Source organism: Misgurnus anguillicaudatus, chromosome 3, assembly GCF_027580225.2.
Source record: "Misgurnus anguillicaudatus chromosome 3, ASM2758022v2, whole genome shotgun sequence".
NCBI classification, from domain to species: Eukaryota; Metazoa; Chordata; class Actinopteri; order Cypriniformes; family Cobitidae; genus Misgurnus; species Misgurnus anguillicaudatus.
The window spans coordinates 33,074,463-33,098,717 of record NC_073339.2 but is presented as its reverse complement, the minus strand read 5'-3'; the positions used below and the strand labels follow the sequence as shown (position 1 = coordinate 33,098,717).

The following is a 24,255-nucleotide window of genomic DNA, read 5'->3' as shown; positions in this document are numbered from 1 at the left end:
ATGTTTTGTTATCAACAAAGAATTACACATATTATCTATTTTTTACACTTTTAAAAATCTAAATTATGATGAGATTAATAATTTAAACACATTGACACCCAAACTTATATTTGGCATCTACAATGCTGAAAGTCAGCCTCCTATTTTATATACTGCAGTTAGTCTATATTTATTTAAAGGAAAACACCACCATTTTTCAATATTTTACTATGTTCTTACCTCAACTTAGACAAATTAATACATACCTCTCTTTTTTCAATGTGTACACTTAATCTTTGTACAGAGCATCGTGTATGTGTTAGCGTTTGGCCTGGCCCCATTCATTCCTTGGGATCCAGATAGGGATGGATTAAGAGGCCACCAAACACTTCCAAGTTTTCCCTATTTAAAGACTGTTACATGAGTAGTTATACGAGTAAGTATGGTGGCACAAAATAAAGCGTGGCAGTTTTTTAAGCGGATAAAAAATTAAACCTATATTGTATGGCAGAACAGCACTTAGTTATCTTTGTAGCACGTCGTACTTGGGTGCAGTAATATTGACGGAAGTTTGGGCGATAGGGGGAGTAGTCAGGAGTGATGATGTAACTGCGCACCGAGGTTAAAGTGCAGCAACCTAAGTGCTCTCCGCCATACAATATAGTTCACATTTTTTATCCGCTTAAAAAATCGCCACGTTTTATTTTGTGCCACCATACTTACTCGTATAACTACTCGTATAACAGTCTTTAAATGGGGAAAACATGAAAGTGTTTGGTGGCTTCTAAATTCATCCGTTTGGATCCTAAGAAATGAATGGGGCTAGGCTAAATGCTAACATATACATGACACTCTGTACAAAGATTAAGTGCACGCATTGAAAAAAGATAGGGATGCATTAATTTGTCTAAGTTGAGGTAAGAACATAGTAAATATTGAAAAACGGTGGTGTTTTCCTTTAATGAATAATGGGAGGTCCAATGTGGGAAGTGTGTTTGTGTACCTTGTATTCGTTACATTGTGGGGACCAAATGGGGAAGGGAATAGAATATACAGTTTGTACAGTATAAAAACCATTACGTCTACTGAATGTCTCCACAAAAAAATAAAAACCAGAATGTGTGTGTGCATAAGCCTTACGTTAGTGCCTGGGAGTAGTTGTAATAAGGAATGACACCCAGAAATTTCTGCAGCTCATCCATTACTTTAGCTGGATCATTCCTCAACTGCTGCCCGTCTATAATCATCATCTACAGGAATAGGGAGACAGAAAGAAGAAGTAGAGGATTTAGATGATGTACCTTAAAATAGACCTCAGCTATGGTTGGTTTTGACAGTTGACAGGTGTGCGTTACCTGGTTTGGAGGGTAGTAAGTGAGCCATCTCTCCAGGTGTGTGGCGTACAGTCCAGGTATGAGACAGCGGTTCTGGAGAGAGCGCAGTTCTGGTGGTGCGAGCTGGTCAGCAGAAATGACCTCATAAAAGCTGAACTGCAATGCCGCTGGGTCTTCATGAGCCCTTTGATGCTGCCAATGTGATAAAAAAAAAACTGATTGAAAAAAAGGCCAACTACGCAAGAACTTCAAAATATGTAGTGTATATTTATAATGCATTTACATTTATGCATTTGGTATACGCATTTTATTACTGTGTGTGTAACCGCTTCACCCTAGTCCCCACTGCCTTCTATGGTACAAAAAGCAAACATTTTGTTCTACTCATTTAATATTTTTCTTTAACCAGAAATATTCCTGTAATAGGTGACATGACATCTCTCTCTTTTCGTAGTGTTTATGTGGTTGCAGCTTCACGCTGTGTCCTCCTGTGCATGCTGTGGATGAGATATCTAACTCACACAGACACACTCAGTGATGTTCTCACTCACACTTACACATATTCAATCTCTCCACAATATCACACATGAACATGTGCATGCTTGATTTCCACCAAGCGCATGAACCTGTATACCCAAAGAGCAAAAACCACGAGTGTCTAAACAGTAAGCTTTTCTGTGCACTATAGCATACTGTCAGGATCCTGCCATAAGAGTCTTGTTTTATATTTATGTTTTATCATGATGGCAGGGTTCTGACAGCCTCATGTTCTATGTAGAGGCTCATGGCCTTGTATATAGGGTCATGTGCCTCTGATGTCTCGTTTCCAGTCCCCGCCCCCTTTTTCTCCCTGTTAATTATTCATTATCTGTTTATCCCATTTACCTGTGTTGCCCTAGTTATCTTGTTTAGTTTCCCCTATTTAATCTCCTCTTGTATCTTGTCTTGTGCTGGGTCATTGTGTACTGATGTGCATTATGTTCGTGTTTTATTCAGTTTAAATGTTACATCAGAGTCTTGTTGATTTAGTGTTTTGTCAGTGTCTTTGAAAATCATGTTTAATGTTGTGTTGCCCCCACGTGGGCTTTTGTTTTCAGTGTTCTATGTTAAATAAATGTTCAGTGTTCACTTCCCCGATATCGTCTGCGTTTGGGTTCTCTTGTTCTTCGTCCTACCCTCACAGCATACTACCATACGATTCCTATTTCTTCAGTCTGCACGATTTCAGAACATTTTGACAAATGGAAACTAAAATTCCATGATATTCCATGACCTGTGGGTACCATGTGCTAGTGTTTAACTCTTTCGCCGCCATCGACAAGATATCTCGTCAATCAAGAGAAAACGCTTCCCTGCCAATGACGAGTATTTCCGGCTTTCCGCAATACCGCTATTATTCACCAGGTAGCGCCCTTCCGCAACTTTTTAAACCCGGAAGTATTGCCCTATGGCAAGCTGCAGCGTGTCCGTGTCTGTTTTAAAGATCGCTCTGAATGGGATGTCTATGAAAAGTCTGTCACAAAAATGGAATAATCTCTGCTTTTTGCTCAAAATTTGGTGTTTTTGCAGAAACCTACCCATATTCAAAAGCTGATTACAAAATAAATACTAAAGGTAGGATGAAACGGTTTTGTTTGTCTGTTCTTTCATTTGGTATATTGTGTGTTTATATATTTAAAGAAGAACATTTTCTGGAAGGCAATAAACTTTTGTGAAAATCATGAAAAATGCTGGCGCTGGCTGGCAACTTTTTAAAAAAATGCTGGCGGCGAAAGAGTTAATGTTGATCAGTGTGTACCTGATACCAGCTGTAGGCCCTGTCTGAAGGGTTGATCAGCAAAGTGAGGATCTTGGCTTTGGGCAGGAGAGCGGCGGCACGTTTTGGTGTCTCCTCAGAAGGAAAGTAGTTTGCACTTTTCTCAAAAAGGAAGTCTGTACTGACATTAGACGGTATGGGAAAAAACTCCATATACCTTGAACATAAAAGAAGCTTCAGGTTAAAAAAAAAAATGCTCAAGCGTAGACAAACGCACCCACAGGAAGATAATAACAGTCTATCGCACATCACACCCACCAGTCGATGCCTTTGTGGTAATTGTTGGTGTTGAAAAACTGAACTTCCTCGAATGTTTTTGCACTGGGGAAGTTGCTGGAGATGTAGGGATGCATGAGAAGAAAGAGGTAGAGCGCCGTCGTGCCTGAGAAAGAAAAAAAAAGAGAGAGAGATGAAGGAGGAAAAAAAAGTAAATCAACGAGCCCTTTCCCTGCTAATGATGAAATTATATGTTCGGCTGATAGCATTGAAAAGAAACACTTTGAGCCTGGAGATTTGGCCCACAGACAGATAAACTAAGAGACATGGGATCAATACACCATTTACCTTATAGATTTTTTCGCTGTGTGTGTTGTGAGTTTGTGATACAGCAGAAAAGATGAGTGCAGAGAGGAGAAGTGTTTAACAAGCCTGTGTCCTGACACCAATCAAAATCATACAGCACAAAACAACGCACTGACTGTTCTCTTGTTCACCCCCCACCTCGTCCTCTGGGGACGTGTCTGTATTATTCTTCTCTAGAGCTGACACCCATGGTTGCCTTTCATCACTTTATGTAACACAAGGTGAGATATGAAGAAGAATGAACGGGAACAGCGGAGCGAGGAGATCCAAACGCACGTGCAAAGCTTTGAAGTCTATAGCAAGAAAAAAGAGGAGGGAGCGTTCTTGTAATTACCTGTTTTCTGAGGCCCGACCACCATGAACTTGGGAAGCCTGTCACAGGTCTTCTCTTTGGACCAGATGTCTTTGTGCCGTTTGTCGTCACATGGGTTCTGGGAGACAAAAATATAAATGATTATGATCAGACAGCAATATATGAACTATTAACAAACTTTACTCAGTCAATATTAATATTATATTTTCACAAAATGTTCTTTATGTAGGATGGTTTTACACAGAAAACAATCAATAACAAAAAATGACTATAAATATTTTTGAAAATATGCTCATTTTCCAGCTCCCCTTAAACATTTGATTCTTACAGTTTTGGAATCCATTCAGCTGATCTCCGGGTCTGGCGCTACCACTTTTAGCATAGCTTAGCATAATCCATTGAATCTGATTAGACCATTAGCATCACGCCTACAAAAATAACCAAAGAGTTTTGATATTTTTTCTATTTAAAACTTGACTCTACTGTAGTTATATTGTGTACTCAGACTGACGAAAAATTAAAAGTTGCGATATTCTAGGCAGATATGGCTAAGACGTATATATATATACTTTCATTCTGGCGTAATAATTAAGGACTTTGCTGCCGTGGCATGGCTGCGGGAGGCGCAATGGTGTTGCGCAGTGCCCGAAAATGGTCCCCTGCTATTGAAAGATACTAAGGGGACTATTTTTGGCTGCTGTGTGGTGCCGTTGCGCCTCGTGCAGCCATGTTGCGGCAGCGGGGTCCTTGATTATTATGCAGGGTTCACATCAGCCGCGCTTGAGGCGTCAAAATCGCGTCTATCGCTTAATTCGCGCGTGAAATTCTAGTCATCAAGACATTCACGCGGAAATTCTTGCGTTTTTCCGCCAAAGTAAAATTTTTTCAACTGCCGCATTTTCTGTGGCATAGAGGCACACGAATAAGGCGGAATCTTGTCTACCGTGTCGCGTTAAACGCCTCATTCACGCCACGAGACCTCCAGACGCGCGTTAACGTGTCTTCACATTGACTTAACATTGAAATCACTCGCGCTTGACGCCTCTACCACGGCTGGTGTGAAAGCAGCATTACGCCAGAATGAGAGTATAGTTCTTAGCCATATCTGCCTAGAAAAATCACAACTTTTAATTTTCCGTTGGTCTTACTACGATATGTAACTACAGAAGGGTCAAGTTTTAAATAGGAAAAATTTCGAAACTATGGTTATTTTTGAGCGCGATGGTAATGGTCTAATCAGATTCAATGAATTATGTTAAACTATGCTAAAAGTAGAACCGCCAGACCCGGAAATCAGCTGAATGGATTCGAAAACGGTAAAAATCAAATAATTAACTCTAGGGGAGCTGGAAAATAAGCATATTTTCGAAAAAGTGGAGTGTCCCTTTAACTGGGTTTTCATAGGCAGAGTCACAATTTAATCATTCACTTTAATTTACATTGTCTTCTTCAGTAGTGCTCCAAAGGATCTATGGTTCTGAGAAATATAATCTGGGATCTGACCTGCCAGAGTGGGTTTCTTTGTTCAGGAAAGAGCGTGAAGTATTTGTGCGCGAGCTGCCGAGGGGGAAGCGTGTGCAACCTCAGGTTGGTCCAGCACTTCAGGAAGTTCGCCAGGTTTGTGAACGTATATAATCCCAAGCGGTCGTTCCCGTAATTGGAGAGATGAGTCATAAATATACTGATCTGCAGAGGGGGACAGAAAAATGAGAGAGTTTATCACGCATTCAATCTCATAAATCAACAGCAGCCTTTAATTTCCACTGATATATAAAGGCAGACTGACAGATGCGTTATGAGTAATGGCACAATGTTTCCTGTAGGGGGCATACTGTAGTGAGTATATTAACATCCAGGTCACAAACATTTGCCGATACGTTTCCACTAAAATAACAATTTTGCATTCATCCATAAATGTGATTTTGATATGCATATGATTTTATTTGTTAACCATCTGTTGAAAACGGCCCAGCAGATGTGGAAGTCATGATTTTCAGACTGTTTTGAGTCATTGATAAAGGCTAAATGTCACCTAGCGATCCTAAATGCCACTCTAGGGCGTGCAGTTTTCCAGCGTCAGGCCCTTTACGGGCGGTTTAGTGCACCCCTGGGGCACATTCAATTACCGAAGGAAGATCAGCGGCCTTTCATATGCGGTAAGCCCACCGGACGAATCAAGAGTTGCTGTAATTCTGATGTAATCCACTGGAGTAAGGTCACACGTGGGCAGCATCCGCAGAGATTAGGATCAATACAATTAACAAGGGTCTGCTGACAGAACAGAAGAGACGAGTGGGAAAAGCAATGAGAGTGGTTGACTTTTTTTGGTTCTCTATGCTTGACTGGTTTAGTAGGTTGCGTTTCGAGAGGAGAGGGAATATGTGGCCTAGTTTAACACAGACACTAATGCTACCGTCCCTCCCATCTACAATAAAACGTTAAACGTGCATATACACACCTGCAAATACGACAAAGAAGGGCTGTAGTCTGTCAGCAGGTGCACAAACTTGCCAACCGTGCGCTTGCAAGTTCGTGGCTTGGGCAGAACTTTAACACAGATGCCAATTTATCATTGCTATTTATACAGTATATTGTTGGATAAAAGGTAAGCCTGTACGATCCATTAAAACACACTAATGGAAGTCTTTTATGAGTCTTGCGTGTAATGGACTTTGAATCAGGGCCTGAGTGCTGCTCCCTCATAGGCTTGCTGCGGATATGTTGTCGGCACGGCAACGCCAGCATCCTTTGATTGATGGATGGGATGCTAGGTGACCGTGTGCAGGGCGGGGAATATTTATGAGATAATGAGACAAGTTTAGCAGCTTCTGTCACACTGTCGTGCATTACGCCGGACTGGCACAACATGCACACACTCACATAAAGTACGTACACACATACACTGAATTCAATTTAACCCTCAAGAGAAAACAAACGAAATATAAAATAGATGTCAAGCATCATAAAGTATTTTTGGTGGGATTCGACTTCACACACATAAGAACACAAGCTTTCCTTTACGTACAACATTAGTCTGACCACCGAACAAATCCTGCTGTACCACAAACACACTGATCAAGGTATGATTTATGTTTTGCTTTTACAGCAATCAATAACAAACACACAAACATAGACTTTATATAGACACAGAAAGCAACAACCCCCTACGCACACACACACAGCCATGGGTCTTGTGATTTATTTAGCTACCGCTAACAGGCAGGGCAGGGAATACAGAGAGTGAACACAGAGACAAAAAAGAGATCTCAGGTCCAAAAGCATCTATCCTGCTTGTTTAACACTCACTAGAGAATGCCAAACCAAGCCACCTTTTTAACAGTTAAATTCAGAATAGCTATTAAACACACACACACACACACACACACACACACACACACACACACACACACACACACACACACACACACACGCGCGCACACACACACACGAGAGAGAGATAAAGGAAGAGAGAAAGAGAGAGCAGATCTAAAGGGTTCCAAACAGATGTTCCTTCTGGAAAGGTTCAGGACCTGACAGAATTATAAATCACTAGCCTGGAAACAGCATGAAAATTTAACCAGCAAACACACACAAATACACACATAAACACAAACAACGACGAGAGACTCCAATTACCTCCGTTCACCTTTCATTTAGACTATGAGCATTACTGTACAGTGAGGACTCAAGGTGGCAGAGACCTGTACACAGACAGACCTAAACATACTATGAGAAGCCGTCTCCCAAGTTTTTCTTTACTATAACAATCCATTTCACTTAAAAAACTGAAATCTAGATTGTAGTCCCCCTCTTCAAAATGAACTAGTTTCTGTGGCTGTGCCTTCTCAGTTATTTATTTATTACTTACTATAAACAGTACAGTACCTTAGTCTTTCGCACAGGATTCCAAGGGACCAAAACATTATGTTTAATAATAAAGAGCACAAGATCTTATTGACTTTGAGGCTTCCCCAATGTCCACAACAATATTTGAAGCCCCCTATCACAATGTTTATAGTTTTTAGAAATTTTCTAGTTACACTTTCAATAAATCTGGGTTACTTACAAACCAGCGTTGGGTCAAAAAGGTTCGATCCCAGCCGTTGGGTTAAATGAATACAGAAAATGTTTATATTTCACCCAGCATTTTGGGTTGAACCAATACAGCATAGGTTAAAGGAAAACACCACCGTTTTTCAAAATTTTACTATGTTCTTACCTCCATCATACACTTGTATCTCTCATGTTTTGATGGTTTAATCTAACTCAAGGGAGCATTAAAGGAAAACACCACAATTTTTTAATATTTTACTATGTTCTTACCTCAACTTAGACAAATTAATACATACCTATCTTTTATCAATGCGTGCAGTTAATCTTTGTACAGTGTGCCGTAAATGTGTTAGAATTTAGAAGTGCTCTTCCGCCATACAATATAAAAAAATCGCCACTTTTTATTTTGTGCCACCATGCTTACTCGTGTAACTACTCATGTAACAGTCTTTAAATAAGGAAAACATGATAGTGTTTGGTCACTTCTAAATTCATCCCTGTTTGGATCCTAAGGAATGAATGGGGCTAGGCTAAATGCTAACACATTCACGACACACTGTGCAAAGATTAAGTCCACGCATTGAAAAAAGATAGGTATGTATTCATTTGTCTAAGTTGAGGTAAGAACATGGTGGTGTTTTCCTTTAAATTACCAGTGAGTTGGGTTTGTCCTTTTTTGACCCAACGCTGGGTTGAAAATAATCCAGCATTTGTTTATCTAGCCCCTTGGGTTGTAATTTAACCTGTGCTGAGCTGTTTTAACCCATTTTGGGTCAAATATATAAATTTTCTGGGTTAATTTAACCCAACGGGCTTGTACCTTTTTTACTTAGTGGTGGGTTAAAAGTAACAGTAAAGAAAAATATATTTGTTATAAAAATAGCCAAACCCTGAGAAATATTTTTTTTGTTTCTTTGTTTATTCTTGTTTTGGCTTATTTTAAATAATTAAAATAAGTTTTTAAGTCACCCTGTAGGCCCTGTGGTTGTGAAAAACTGATATTTTGTAAAGCAAATTCAAGTAAGCTTTACAGACAACAGATGAAATGTAATCACAACAATGCTCTGTTTGCCTGAAGGATACATCCAGTAACTACAAAAAGGAAGGCATACTAAACAGGATGTATATGAATATATTACTTAAAGGAACAGTATGTAAGAAATTGATATCAATAAATCATAAAATGTCCCTGATATGTCACTAGACATTAAGAAATCATTTTCATTTCAAATATTAATATCACTCACAACAGTGGTCCGACCAGGATATTGTCTTTTAAAAAGTGGAGTTGCAGCCCTCAACTGATGTTTATGTTGTCATGTTGTGTATTGGCCACCAGTTGTGTGATTGCAGTACCAGTTTTAGCCACAAGTTTTGTGATTGCAATACCAGTTTTGGCCACAATCCTACATACTGTTCCTTTAAAGGCGGGGTGCATGGTTTTTAAAAAACACTTTGGAAAAGGGAATCAGGTCGAGTACCAAAACACACTTGCAGCCAATCAGCAGTAAGGAGGACGTGTCTACTTACCGACATCGCCTGGGTTGCGTATGTGTGGGGCGGGTCTATCAAAAGAAGGCCCAGATTCTATTGGGGTAGGGGCGTGTTTGTTTAGGTGATTTCAAATATCAACACTGGCTTTCAGAGATCATGCACCCCGCCTTTAATGTCTTCCATCCTCTGTGTGATCTTTGTAAAAACAGCATTTTCTTTTTTTAGAAAATGTCTTTATCTAATTAGCATATGTTTGTTTTCTATGCATATACCTCAGCTGAAAGATTCTGTACTCTATAGCATCTTTCTCTTTCCCATAAACAAAATCTATTGCTATTACAGACTGCTTAGTTCCGCTTATGGTAATTGATTTTCATTTTTTATGGAAAATTATATTCTTTTTCCTCCTCCTGTGTGTCTGTTTCTCGCTCAGTGGGGGTGTGTTTGTTGTTCTCCATCCATTCATCTTAGGATAATTGAAAGTTGACATAAATACTCTATACATAATGAAGTCAGCTGCATTTGTTGTGTTGCTCTTAAAGAGACAGTTTACTCAAAATAAAAATCCATAGAACACAAAAAGAGATCATCTCTATACAACAACAGTTTATAAGGAGCAGATCTGTCAAGCTCCAAAAAAGACAAAACACCACATGTAGGTCATGTGAATCACACACACTCTATATAATTCCACCATAAAAGTAAAGTCCTACCAGTAAAAGTCTGTAAAACTTGTTTATATTATATTCCAAGACTGTGGAGAGTACATATGAATGCACTGGCCATGGAGTAGATCAGGGTTCCCAAACTTTTCAAGACCCACTATAGTAGGTATAATCTATCCCGGGACCCACTTACATATTTTAAAATGGATATAGTAGGAAACACACAATTTTCCTCTTTTATAATTGAGTACACTGTAAAAAACATATTGTGAAATTCACAGTAATTAACTGGCAGCAATTGACAAGTAACTTACTTTAGAAAAAGCACAGTAAGTTACTTGTCAATTGCTGCAGTTATCTACTGTGTTTTTTTCTATAGTAAGTTACTTGTCAATTGCTGCCAGTTAACTACTGTGTTTTTTTCTATAGTAAGTTACTTGTCAATTGCTGCCAGTTAACTACTGTGTTTTTTTCTATAGTAAGTTACTTGTCAATTGCTGCCAGTTAACTACTGTGTTTTTTTCTATAGTAAGTTACTTGTCAATTGCTGCCAGTTAACTACTGTGTTTTTTTCTATAGTAAGTTACTTGTCAATTGCTGCCAGTTAACTACTGTGATTTTTCCATACTGTAAGTAACTTGTCAATGGCTGCCAGTTAACTACTGTGATTTTTCCTTACAGTAAGTTACTTGTCAATGGCTGCCAGTTAACTACTGTGATTTCTTTTCCACAGTAAGTTACTTGTCAATGGCTGACAGTTAACTACTGTGATTTCTTTTCTACAGTAAGTTACTATTGTCAATGGCTGCCAGGTACTACTGTGATATTTTTCCACAGTAATTTACTGGCAGTCATTGACAAGTAACTAAGCAGAGATTATATATTTTTAATATAGTTCATTGTGGTTTTCCCTACAGCATTTGATTGGTTAGTTATTTTCTGTAAACATTCATCAATGTTAAAATAAAGTTGTAATGGTCAGCCTTAAAGGTTTAGTTACAATTATTTAAAAACTCAAGACTGTTAAAAGAAGGTAATACAAAAAACAAATCTAAAACAATATAAAAGTCCAAGCGTGGTAAAAGTCCAAATGTGCAAAGTTTCCACGGTGTATATAAAATCCAAGAAAGTGATATCCAAAGTCCATAAGCCCAAATACACAAACTCCACACACCAGCAACCGCTTGTTTTAGCTATAGCGTCAGCTAACCATGTGCTCCTGCTCCTTCCTTTTATACAAAGTTCCATGTCATGTGACCCCTCACATGACAGGCAGACGAGGCAAAATAAAAGACATACACACATAAAATAGCAAAAGGATAAAATGGCTAAGAAAACATGTAAAACTAATTTAAACTGAAATATACATAAGTCACAATATAATGAGTGGTAAAACATGTATCTTGTGTGATCATGAATTCCCAAGAAATGCATCTTAAAACATCTTAAACTTTTGTTACAATCTAAAAATAACTAAATATAATTCAGTTTGTAGATATACAGGACAATCTGTAAATAAAACAAAATAATTAATTATCAATCAAAAGTACACTGCAAGTAAACTGTAAGTTTCCTCCAATTCTTATTAAACACAATATTACTGTGAAGTATAATAACTGAAATGCAAAACAAATTTATGTCTACAATATTTTCACTCCAAAATTAATAGTTCTAGACAGTGCACAACACAACCATTGATTCTAAAAATGATTCTTAATTCAGAATCCTAATTTTACAGTGTATAAGTAACATTAAAACATGCCCAAAAAGGTCAGTGAAACCATACCACAACAGACAATGTTAAGAGACTGAAAAGCTATTTTCATTTAAATTGCTAGTAATCTTCTGGATCCTACAGTATGAATAAACATATTTACAAGATTTACTAAAAGTTAGAATTTATGTTTTAATTCTATTCAACATGCTTAAACACATTATTGTTTAATTTACATTAAACGTGCCTGTATTGACTTTTAAGTACGAAACAAATCAGCTTTGAGTGGACTAGTTATCCAAACAATGGACCTTTTCCTATATCATATGTATCATATATGTGAACAAAATTATTTATTACGTTATTTATACACACTTCACTTTGATGAAACTGTGCAATTTTATTTTCTGTGTGCAGGTTTAGCCACTGGTAAAACTCTAATGGGCATGCTTCCATTCAGAGGGCTTATGTGTTTTCATGTCTCACCAGCATATGGCCAGTAAGATGATTTCAGTGTAATACTGTTTAAAGTAACTATTAGCCTACCATGTGTATTTTCTCTAAAATTAAATATTTAAGATTGTTTTTCATAATTAAGAACATAAACACTTATGTTAGGTTCGTACAAGAAAAAGACAGATAAAAAAACAGCTACAATCAACACTATTAAAACTGTACTTGTGTGTGGCACTTAAACAGACATACTGGGTGCATCCCAATTCAGGGCCTGTGGCGCTCCAAGGCCGTATCTGAAGGCAAATGACATCAAAGGCTGTCACAATTCGATGGCTCCTTCATATAAAAGCCTCTTACTGTGGCCTTTTCCCCCCTGAAACCGAGTTAGGGCTGTAACGATATATAGCTTGTCCCATTAAAAAGACCTGCCTGATTATGCATTGCTGCATCACGATTCTGTGTTTCATGCACAGCTTGTGTGTGTACTATGGCGTTTTGGTCAGTCAGAAGTCCTTATCAATCTAAAATCATTATGAATCGGAGTCGTTTATAACGTGCATTTTAAAAAGCAACGCTCGTTAAACAAAATCATTGAAAATATTCTTTATTATCATGAAAATACCTGAAACAATTTGAAGAACAGCACTATAAATATTCCTGTAGACATTTCCTGGAATAGTGTTTGCTATGTTAGCCTACTTCTTCTGTGGCACAAAGGAGGTTTCTGCACGAGAGCGCCCACTGGCTTTTGGATGTGGCGGCATTTCACCATAATTCATGCAAATTAATTAATTGAGAAAACACGCATTTGCACGATAAATCGTTATAGCCCTACCGAGGATCCATAGATGTATCCTTCACAGCCTTGTGTCTGTTTTACTATTATAAATGATGTTTTGGTGATGTGAATTAATATTATTGCTGCAATGTTGTGTGTTGCATTTTGCTTTTGTATATTTCTAAGGTTGGTGAATTTTACAAACTGTTGGATAGTTTAAACTGCATCAATGTGTTATATTTTCTAAAATAAAAAAATCTGCCACCATATTTATTTTTAAAAGTCTGATAGGTCTCAGCTTTTGTGTCCCGGTGACAATCGTAGTGGGCGGGAAAAGCAAGTGATGCCCCCGTAGGGTAGACCGTCTCATTTCAGTTCACTTCGTGGCATTTAGAGGCTGCTGCCTTTAAATATTGAGTCTTGCCTTCAAAGTCCAATCTTTACAGTATTAGTAGACTGTCTGCTTAATATCTAACACTTTATTGTGATGATCCCTCAACAGACATTCAACTGACTATAAGTATCTTTGCAGGTGCATGTCAACTTATTCCACTAACCCTAACCTCTTCCCTAACCCTAACAGTCTACTAATACTCTAAGGACAGTTAGTTGAAATATAGTTGCAAATTAGTGAAAGTTGGTTGACATAGTTGAAAAGTTATTTATAGTTGTATAAGTATTAAGTGTAACCTACAATTTATTTCAGTGTGGTAGCATATTAAATGGAATGTTGTGTGTACCACACTGTAGACAAAACAATAATCATAGTGAACTTTCTCCTTTAAAGAAATAGAAAATTAATCTAATTTGTCATTACTAGCATAATACTTAAAATAATACAAAATCAAATATACTTTAAAATGTTTTCCCAACAAAGATTATTGAAGAAATTATTTTCTTCAATTTATTTTGTGTATCCTGAATAAGATTAGACATCACCATGTTGCTAACAAAAATTGTTGTTGACTGGACTGGATACATTTATGAGTTTGCAGAATGTAAAATGTGCTGTAACACATCATGAAGTTTGATTTCTCAGAGTTTTTCAAAATAAAAGTCAATTGGGTTTAAATGTCAGGAGTTCCTGTCGGGATGAACACTTGTTACTCTTCTCCCACTGCCAATACTGTTGCATTGTATTGAAAATGTATATTTTTTAATTTGATTTAATTTTATTGTGTTCAACTTCAAACTGTTAAAATTTTTTGGTTTTTTCAACAATTCAAGTTTGTACTGTCAGGTTGCTTTAGAAACATTTAATGAAATCAAAATTTTACCGAAAATACATATAAACAAGATCATAGTCATGTTTATTTACTAAAAACAAGTGTAACACAAAAATCTATCTTGTTCTGTTTTGTTACTTTTGAACCACCTGTGTTACTTTCGTCCCTGCTGACAGAGTCTAAGGCCACAAATGCCAAAATTTCACCTGAAATTCATAGTCCACACTTGAGTACCGATCACAGCAAAAATATATCTGTCTAAAATATATCTTTTAAAATAAAAAGTTTTTCTGAAAAATTGTACTTTCGCCCCTGCTCACCCCTCCTGTGAGTCTCTACAGTACAATGTTGGTTACTGTGAGTCTCTACAGTACATTGCTGGTTACTGTGAATCTTTGCAGGATATTTTATTCACTGTGACTTTCTACAGCACATACCTTTTTACTGTGATTTTTACAGTTTTAAAACACTACTGTGATTTCACACTGAATGCACTGTAATCCACTGTGAACTTTATTACAGTTATTTGCTGTGCATGAACACAGTTAAGTACTGTAGATTTCACAGGCATTTTTTACAGTGTATAGCTTTTATTATCTTTGTCATATTATCAATTAGGCTTGCCGCGATAGTCGGTGAAACGGTGATAACCGGTGCTTCAGCCTCTCACCGGTTAGATCACTTGCCCACCGCGACACCGTCTTTCACCGTCGTTTTGATATTTTTGTGTAATTTAATCATTTAGTTTCGTTAGAGATAGCAAACTGAATGTGTCTGGTGCCTGAATTAAGCGGAGCTGAACGCGCTTCACGTCACAAAGCAGCAGGTGTCAGATTTCATTTATTTCTGTCAGAGTGTGCGAGGCAAGCTGACTGACCAGACGAAGGCAGAAGCCGCGTGGTTACTCGTTTTTGTTATAATATACATATATGATGTTTAATATAACAGAGATCGTTTTGTTCTTGTGTTTTTCATCAAGAAAAATAATAAACCCATCATTCAAGCAGCGCTTTATGGAGAAGTAGCCGGTTGCTCTGCTTGGGACTGGCGGGTTTTGTGAGAATTACCTGCACACATTGACTCAAGCACTTAATTAAATCAGCTGTTGGACTCGCATTACACGCAAATTCATACGCAATTTAACGTAGCGTACGCAAGCACTGCATTTAAACAGTTGCGTAATTCAAAAGTGAAAGTAAAATGTGCACGTCTGCATGTGCATTTATAAGCCCCTCCCACACGGTGACACCGGTATCACCGTGTTTGTGACGCGCTGATTAACCGGTGGGAAAATTACGTCACCGCGGCAACCCTATTATCAATGAAATGTAAGTTTACCGTATTTTTCAGACTGTAAGTCGCACTTTTTATACTATAAGCGCCTTTACGCGACCGAAGGGCAAACTTCCGATCTCTCTGATGAAGCCAATACAGAAGTGACTTAAATTGCAATTCATTGACGGGGCACTAGAGACTGGCTCCAAAAAAAGTCCCAAAGACCCCCTGGTTAAAAGCCCAACTTTACAGCAGGAAATAATATGTTTGATTTTGTATGATTTTAAATTTTAAATTATATTAAGCCTTACAGTTCTGCATAATTAAGGGCGTGGCCACTTGAGGGTGAACTGCCACTGCTGTGAACTGCCACTAGAGTCGAGCTTGGCGGGCGTGGTTTCAGCAACCAGATAGAGACAGAGCGCCGTTATGCAAATTTGAGGACCACGCCCACCGGGGGGGAGATCGGTCCAGCCGTCTCCATTGAGTTTGTATTGTGAGAGGCCGCCTCCTTGTCATTTCTGGCTTATAACAAAAAACTGAATAATGCCTAAAAGCTGCTGTGTGACAATATGTACAGCTAACAAGCCAAAGAACCCAGAAATAAGTTTTTATAAGCTGTCGAGCCGTAAAACCCAGCCTTTAAGGAGAATAAAGTGGATCGCCGACTGCGTTTCCCCCTGGTGGACGCAGTTCTGCTAGTGGAAGTGCTGTGAGGGGTTGCCTGTATCCATTTTTGTGTCTTTAGGCGCTCGTTTTTTTGGGTCGACAGCTTATAAAAACTTATTTACAGATTAAACTTAAAAACAGAATAATACCTAAAAGCTGCTGTGTGACAAGGTGTACATCTAACACGCCAAAAAAATAAATAAATAATTTTTTATAAGCTGTCGACTTCAGAGAACGAGCGTTTGGACACAGAAATGGAAACAGGCAACTTTTCATAGTACTCCTATTAGTAAAACTGCGTCCAATAGGGGGAAACGTAATCGGCGATCCACTTTATTCTCCTTAAAGACTGGGTTTTACGGCTCGACAGCTTATAAAAACTTATTTCTGTGTTCTTTGGCTTGTTAGCTGTACATATTGTCCCAAAGCAGCTTTTAGGCATTATTCAGTTTTTTGTTATAAGCCAGAAATGACAAGGAGGCGGCCTTTTGCAATACAAAGTCAATGGAGACTGTTGGATTGCTTTCCCCCCCGGTGGGCGTGGTTTTCAGGTTGTGACGCGCTGCGCTCTGTCTCTATACCTCAGCTTCACCCACATCCCGCCTCTTTACCCATTTTTGATTATCCTTGAATGATGTGCGGCCAAGATGGCGCCAGCGGTTTTCAAAAAAGCTCTTGGGTGAGGTCACAGACACTACGTCCATATTTTTTTACAGTCTATGGACCCCCCTTTGCCAACCACAAGTTGGTCGCGACCCACAGATTGAAAACTCGTGGCGTAGTATAAAGTTTGCTCTCACACCTGAAAGTTGCACATCAATTTGTTCTCTGTAAAGGATGTGCTATTTTCCCACCACATCTGGCAAAGATTTCAGATTCATGTGTTTCATTTCACAGTTTCGATAGCGGCATATTCTCAATGTGTTATTATTCGCAATTTCATCATCCTTCTCATTGTACAAGAGTTGTAAAGTCTTCTGCTACTGAAAAAAGTTTTTTTTAAAACCCCACCTCTTGCCGACTTTACACAAGGGTAATTTTTCCATTGCCGACTTATTTAAATGTTGCGCAGGACACAGAGACCCAACCAGATTTCCGGACACAGAAGCAACTTCTACAGATCAGATGACCATTATCGCATTTTACTGTTAATGTGTAAATGCAGCCTACGTAATATAGGCTCCTCTTATGTAGTAATAAAGTATTAGTGCTTCTTATTTTTAAGGGAATTATTTCTTTGCCCATGCTCACCTTTCTACTTCCTGTTTTTCTGGAGGAATGGGAACAACAGTAAAGATAAGAGTAAAAAACACAGTGTTCTCTCCTTTGTAAAACATCTTCTGCTCTGTTAACCTCGTGCTCTCAACCACACCTTCCTTACACACACATTTTTTTCAGGGAATAGACCTTAATAATGAATAGGCAGAAAAATGAGTTTCCTTTAAAGCCCTCTGGACAGAGAGAGAAAGAGAGCGCAAGTCTTCGGCAGCATTTTTTCTTTTTCGAATCGATGCTTTAACAATGTTTTCATTGTAATAACATTTTTATCACCCCCATAAAATGTTTAATCAATGCGAGAGGAGAATAGAACAGACTGGATAAGAAGGGAAGAAAATACAACAGAGAATAGAAAAGAAGAGGTGTTCCTGTAACTCAGTTGGGCAACATATTTTTCAGCCTATACATACATCAGTATAGCTAATTCGTCACCTCTGTCAAGTATGACCCTCAAATGCTCCCCTGAAATGCTTGATCATTTGCTAAATTAGCACCCCTACCAGCAGCAGGCTGTTGGGTTTAATTTGCATGGTAATTGGGTATAGCTCAACTAGTACAGCATTAAAGGTACAATTTGTAAGATATTTGCAGTAAAATCACTAGTCCAGTGTTATATATTTTGTCCAGCTGATTACTAACAATATCTATAATGTTTTCAACTACTTGTAAATTATGAGAAAATTGCTGCCCTAAACAGTGACACGGGGCAGTGCAGTCGCCTGTAAATGACGTTAATATCTACGTTACCCTTTGTTACCGCCTTTACTGACGTAAAAACCACATGACAACAGTGTCGTGGACAAAAGCGGAAATAATAGCAACTGTCGGGCCACTCGCATTTTTTATGGTAAGTTTGTTCATCTGAACACTTAATTCTGTGCTGTGTTAACAAACCATCGATCAGTCTGTGGCACTGCTCAGGTGTTATGAGAGCCCAGGTTGCTCTAATAGTGGTCTTCAGTTCTTCTGCATTGTTGGGTCTGGCATATCACATCTTCCTCTTCACAATATCCCAAATATTTTGCTGGCCAATTAAGAACGGGGATACCATGGTCCTTAAACCAGGTACTGGTAGCTTAGTCTTGTTTAAAAATAAAATCTGCATCTCCATGAAGTTGGTCAGCAGCAGGAACCATAAAGTGCTCTAAAACTTCCTGGTATATGGCTGCGTTGACCTTGGACCTCAGAAAACACAGTGGACCAACAACACCAGCAAAGGGCACCCCAAACCATCACTGACTGTGGAAACTTTACACTGGACCTCAAGCATCATGGATTGTGTGCCTCTTCTCTCTTTCTCCAGACTCTGGGACCCTGAGAGATCAAAGAACATAATTTTGGACCACTCAGCAGCAGTCCAGAACCGAGACGCTTCTGACGCTGTCTGTTGTTCAAGAGTGGCTTGACACAAGGAATGCACCAGCTGAAACCCAGGTCTTGCATACTTCTGTGCGTAGTGGTTCTTGAAGCACTGACTCCAGCGCAGTCCCCTCTTTGTGAATCTCCCCCACATTTTTGAACAGGTTTTGTTTCACAATCCTCTCCAGGGTGCGGTTATCCCTATTGCTTGTACACTTTTTTTCTACCACATCTTTTCCTTCCCTTCGCCTCTCTATGAATTGCCTCTTTTCTACCACATCTTTTCCTTCCCTTCGCCTCTCTATTCCTCCAGACTCTGGGACCCTGAGAGATCAGAGAACATAACTTTGGACCACTCAGCAGAAGTCCAGAAGTGAGACGCATCTGACGCCGTCTATTGTTCAAGAGTGGCTTGACACAAAAATGCGACAGCTGAAACTCAGGTCTTGCATACGTCTGTGCGTAGTGGTCCTTGAAGCACTGACTCCAGCTGCAGTCCACTCTTTGTGAATCTCCCCCACATTTTTGAATGGGTTTTGATTCACAATCCTCTCCAGGTTGCGGTTATCCCTACTGCTTTTACACTTTTTTCTACTACATCTTTTCCTTCCCTTCGCCTCTCTATTAATGTGCTTGGACACAAAGCTCTGTGAACAGCCAGGCTCTTTTGCAATGACCTTTTGTGTCCTCCCCTCCTTGTGCAAGGTGTCAATGGTCGTCTTTTGGACAAATGTCAAGTCAGTGGTCTTCCCCATGATTGTGTACCCTACAGAACTAGACTAAGAGACCATTTAATTTTGAGTTAATTGGCTGATTAGAGTGCGGCAACAAGGTGTCTTCAAAATTGAACCTTTGTACCTTTTTGGTTGCCAGTTATAATCATCAAAATTAAAAGAAAAAAACATTTGAAATATATCAGTCTGTAAAGAATGAATATAATATACAAGTTTCACTTTTTGAATGGAATTATTGAACTTTTTATGATATTCTAATTATTTGACCAGCACCTGTATATAGCAAAATTAAGGCGTGACATGATTTTCTCCTGATATTACAGTAGCTACAATGTAGTCCGATGTTCAAAGCATTCAAAGCACTAGCTTTCCTAACAGTTGGCGTTAATGCCTATTTTGCCATTAAAATCCACTGTCATGATTTACTAAAGACACAGAGCGAAAAATTTGTGCTGAAAAGGCGTGGACACCTATTTTTGCGACAATCGATGAATCTCCAACAGTTTCCATCAAGCTTTAAAAAACAATTAGCATGTACAAATAACACATTGTTACACCCTGTAGGCTTTGGCAAGGTGTCTCCCGACTCATTTCACCTCTGCCCCTTTCTTTCTCCCTCACTGCATGTGAGTAGTTTATTACTGCTGCAAAGACACAAGATCAGAGAGAACAAACCAACATACCGTGTGTGAAATCTCATCTTATTTTTCAAGTCAGTGCCAACCATGAGGATGAGTCAACTTTTGGCCTGTAGTTGCAGGAGACCCACTCTGATGCTTTTATATACTGTACAGTACATGCACGAGCACACACATAATGTCTCTCTAAACATTAAAGTTTTATACCTTATGCACATAAGAAATGCAGAGGAACCAGCTAATGGAACCTGTCTATTCATCGCTCCATCTATCATCCGTTACTCATACAAATATATGCTGCATACATATACACACACTGTTGTTTTTCATTTCACTGCTGATACAAGCACAGCAGAGTTTCGACATAAGAATAGTGATGCATGCTGGGAGAACAAATCTATATGAAGCACTAACACGGAGAGAGAGAGAGAGAGAGAGAGAGAGAGAGAGAGAGAGAGAGAGAGAGAGAGAGAGAGAGAGAGAGAGAGAGAGAGAGAGAGAGAGAGAGAGAGAGAGAGAGAGAGAGAGGGGTGCACAAGTACCCAATAAGGCAGAGAAAAACAATCCAAGACAACAGGGAATATAAGTTTGTGTAACTACAGTACTTGATCACATTTTGGAGACAAATTTATACCAAAAAGTCAGGAAAAACCTGACAAAACCTCCTTTTGGGGATATCCTCACTTAATGTAAAAACATTAAAACTAGTAAGGTTAGATTAAAAAATGTCGATATACTGTTTTGTGTGGATGGATGCTACTTACAGGGTTAAGCAGGACGGTGAGAAAAAGCTCTCCTCCTCGTATACTTCTGTCAAGTTCCTTAGGGCCACCCGGATACTCCTTATAGAAGATGGTGTGTGTGAATAAACCACATGTCTGACGGGGCAGCACCTGCTCATACACACACAAACACATTTGACTTTCAATAACATTATTATTATTAATAAACTATTTTATTTTGTATGCTTATTAAGCAATTTGAATCAGCAGCCAGGATGTCCTAACAGATCCTTGTCAGCAGGATAAAAAAAGGGAAATAATATTCCCACCACAAAGATCTGCAGACAATTTGAGCCAAGCTTTGTACTTGCTAATGAAACCTCATTATGAACCTTTTATTGCAGACAAATAAACCTTTCTGTCGTTCATTATGTGATACTGACAGTTTCAGTTCTTCACATTAATTTTTATTAGGTCTGAGATCCCATGTCAATGTTTCTGTATTCAGGTGTTGAGTGGAGACACTTCATATGAGACGTTTCCGACTGAATCAGACAAACAGAAAACAAAGGCATTTCTCAGTGGAACACCCAAATGCTTTAATAAGAAATGAAGCAAACAGACACAGACAGACTGAGGAAATGAGAATGAGAAATATATGTCTAAATGTGACAAAATTATAGCTTGACACCAATAGAAAAGCTCTCTCTGCCCCATCTGTTCATTTTTTAGCCTAGAACATATTACTGTAATAAATGAGGACTTAAAATCAGTTTATTAAAAAAATTAAAAAACAAGATACTTTAGATAAAACTTAATACCGTATTTCTTCTTATATATGGTAATGCATTTAAATGGAAAGCAATTGTAAACAAAATTTTACTAAATTAACATTTACTGTATAGTATCCGTCTATCATTTGTGTATGTATGTATGTATGTATGTATCCATCCATCCATCCTGTATGCAGGGCATTAACACCCACCAAGATTTCCGCTGTAGAAGGTAAGACAGCCAGTCCCACTAGCCACTTTGTCAGGATGAATATTTTTTTTATTGTAGTTTTCTTAACTCATTCCCTGCCAGCCATTTTTTGAAAAGTTGCCCGCCAGCATTTTTTTGTGATTTTGAGCAAAAAGCTGAGATAATTACATTTTTGTGAAGGACTTTTGATAGAAATCAGATACAGAGCAATCTTTAATACAACAGAGTTCTTTCTGTTGAAGTAATTGCATTTTTGTGAAGGAATTTTGTTAGAGATTAGATTCAGAACGATTATCAAAACATACACAGAGTTTAAAGCAACACTAAAGAGTTTTTGCTCTTTGCTCCCCCTACAGGTTGGAAGCGGAATTGTCCATTACCACTGTCGTAAATAAGTTAGCCTACTGCAGCAAAGCTGGCTCTAACTGGATTGTAGGTCCGCCGTAAAGCAAGTTTTTGTAGTTTTCACTCGAACTACAGGACCACGACCCGGCGGTTGGAAACTTCTTTAGTGCGGTTTTGGCCGATAGAGGGCTGCAAAGCGAATGTGAAAGTGCCGTTCACCCTGTTTCGAGTGGATGAACGACTGAAACTTTTTTGGAAACGTTCTTGTAAGGTAAAAAACCTCTTTAGTGTTGTGATAAAATTAGCAAATAACGTTTTGGCTTCAATTTTTTGCATAAATTGGGGATATCTAGTGGATAATCGCAGTATTGCAGATTAACATAAAAATTTATCAGGAACACATTTTTATGCAAATGTTTTCTCTTAATTGACGAGATAACACGTCAATTGGCCCTTTTTGCCTTTATCGATAGACAGTAAGTGATTGAGAGGCGACAGGAAAGTACAGGGGGAAGAGAGGGGTACGGGATCGGCAAAGGACCTCGAGCCGGGATTCGAACTCGGGTCGCAGGAGTTCATCCATATGTCGGAGCACTGCCCACTACACCATCGGCTCCGGCAACGGCGGGGAAAGAGTTATGCGAGATTATAAACAATCCGCAATGGGACACTGGGATACTACAACTCCCATGAGCCCTCCCTGTACCTAGCGCAACGTACAGTAGGAGTTATTTACCACAGAGAGCTTGAGCGCTGATGGATTTGCAAATGCACAGGACGCAGTCTGAGCGCATACACGCACACTTCGGGAAACAATTGCATGGAAGTGATTTAAGAGATTTAAAGTGTGTGCACACTCTCAGGGCAAGAGCGGAGAAAAATTCATAGCGCATACCTTAATGCACAAGTCCCAGTTTTGTCAAAGGAAACCAGCGAGCGGAGAGGTTCGCACGCACATCATATTAATGTAGGCTACTTTGGGCATCAATAATGCCCTATTGACATTTGTCAGTAAAAGTGCGCCTTGAATTGTTAAATCACTTTTAACAGAAACCATAATCAAGCTTATAAAATACAATCTGCATAAACAAGTTGACAGTAAAATTCATGCATGTCTTGACAGTATTTACAGCTACTGTTAATAAATATTAAAAGTGTTTGTCGAGTTTTTGTGTTTATCTTTTTAGTTAATCTTCTATACCCCTGCACTACTTTTAATATATTCATTAGAAGTTAATCTATTTATGCCTTACTAGCATGTTTTCATGCACCTAAATATATGATATGATCTATAAATATACCTGTAATACCTATACCTATCTATATACCTATAAATATGTATGTATGTATGTATGTATGTATGCATATCTATCTATCTATCTATCTATCTATCTATCTATCTATCTATCTATCTATCTATCTATCTATCTATCTATCTATCTATCTATCTATCTATCTATCTATCTATCTATCTATCTATCTATCTATCTATCTATCTATCTATCTATCTATCTATCTATCTATCTATCTATCAATTTTTCACCAGATGTAGCCATCAAGCCAAATATTTAATTCATACAAAGAAATCAGAACATTTAAGTATACAAGTTGAGTCATAATAAATAAAGTGAAATGACACAGGGAAAAAGTATCACCTGAATCACCTGAAATCTGTCAGTATTGAGAGAGAAACCCTGTCCCCTATCAGTACTAATTGATATCAGCTGCTTTAGTCCTAATTAATGGCCTATAAAGGCTTCTCATTACCCAGGAGGCACTCAGAAAAGACTTCATGATGGGTAAATCATCATCCATTCATCTGAGAAAAATCTAATACCAAA

At 38.5% G+C, this 24,255-nt stretch overlaps 1 protein-coding gene across 2 annotated transcripts in view; it reads right to left on the bottom strand.

The window, feature by feature from the left end:
- The window catches only part of ndst3 (N-deacetylase/N-sulfotransferase (heparan glucosaminyl) 3), an 84,548-nt gene that overhangs the window by 16,588 nt on the left and 43,705 nt on the right, over positions 1-24,255 (bottom strand). For both annotated transcript variants that reach the window (XM_055205531.2, XM_055205530.2), the window contains 7 exons: positions 21,128-21,256; positions 5,528-5,710; positions 4,046-4,142; positions 3,388-3,511; positions 3,112-3,286; positions 1,335-1,505; positions 1,120-1,229 (listed from right to left, as the gene is read on the bottom strand). In XM_055205531.2, coding sequence (XP_055061506.1) covers positions 1,120-1,229; positions 1,335-1,505; positions 3,112-3,286; positions 3,388-3,511; positions 4,046-4,142; positions 5,528-5,710; positions 21,128-21,256 — 989 coding nt within the window. The remainder of the gene's footprint in view (positions 1-1,119; positions 1,230-1,334; positions 1,506-3,111; positions 3,287-3,387; positions 3,512-4,045; positions 4,143-5,527; positions 5,711-21,127; positions 21,257-24,255) is intronic.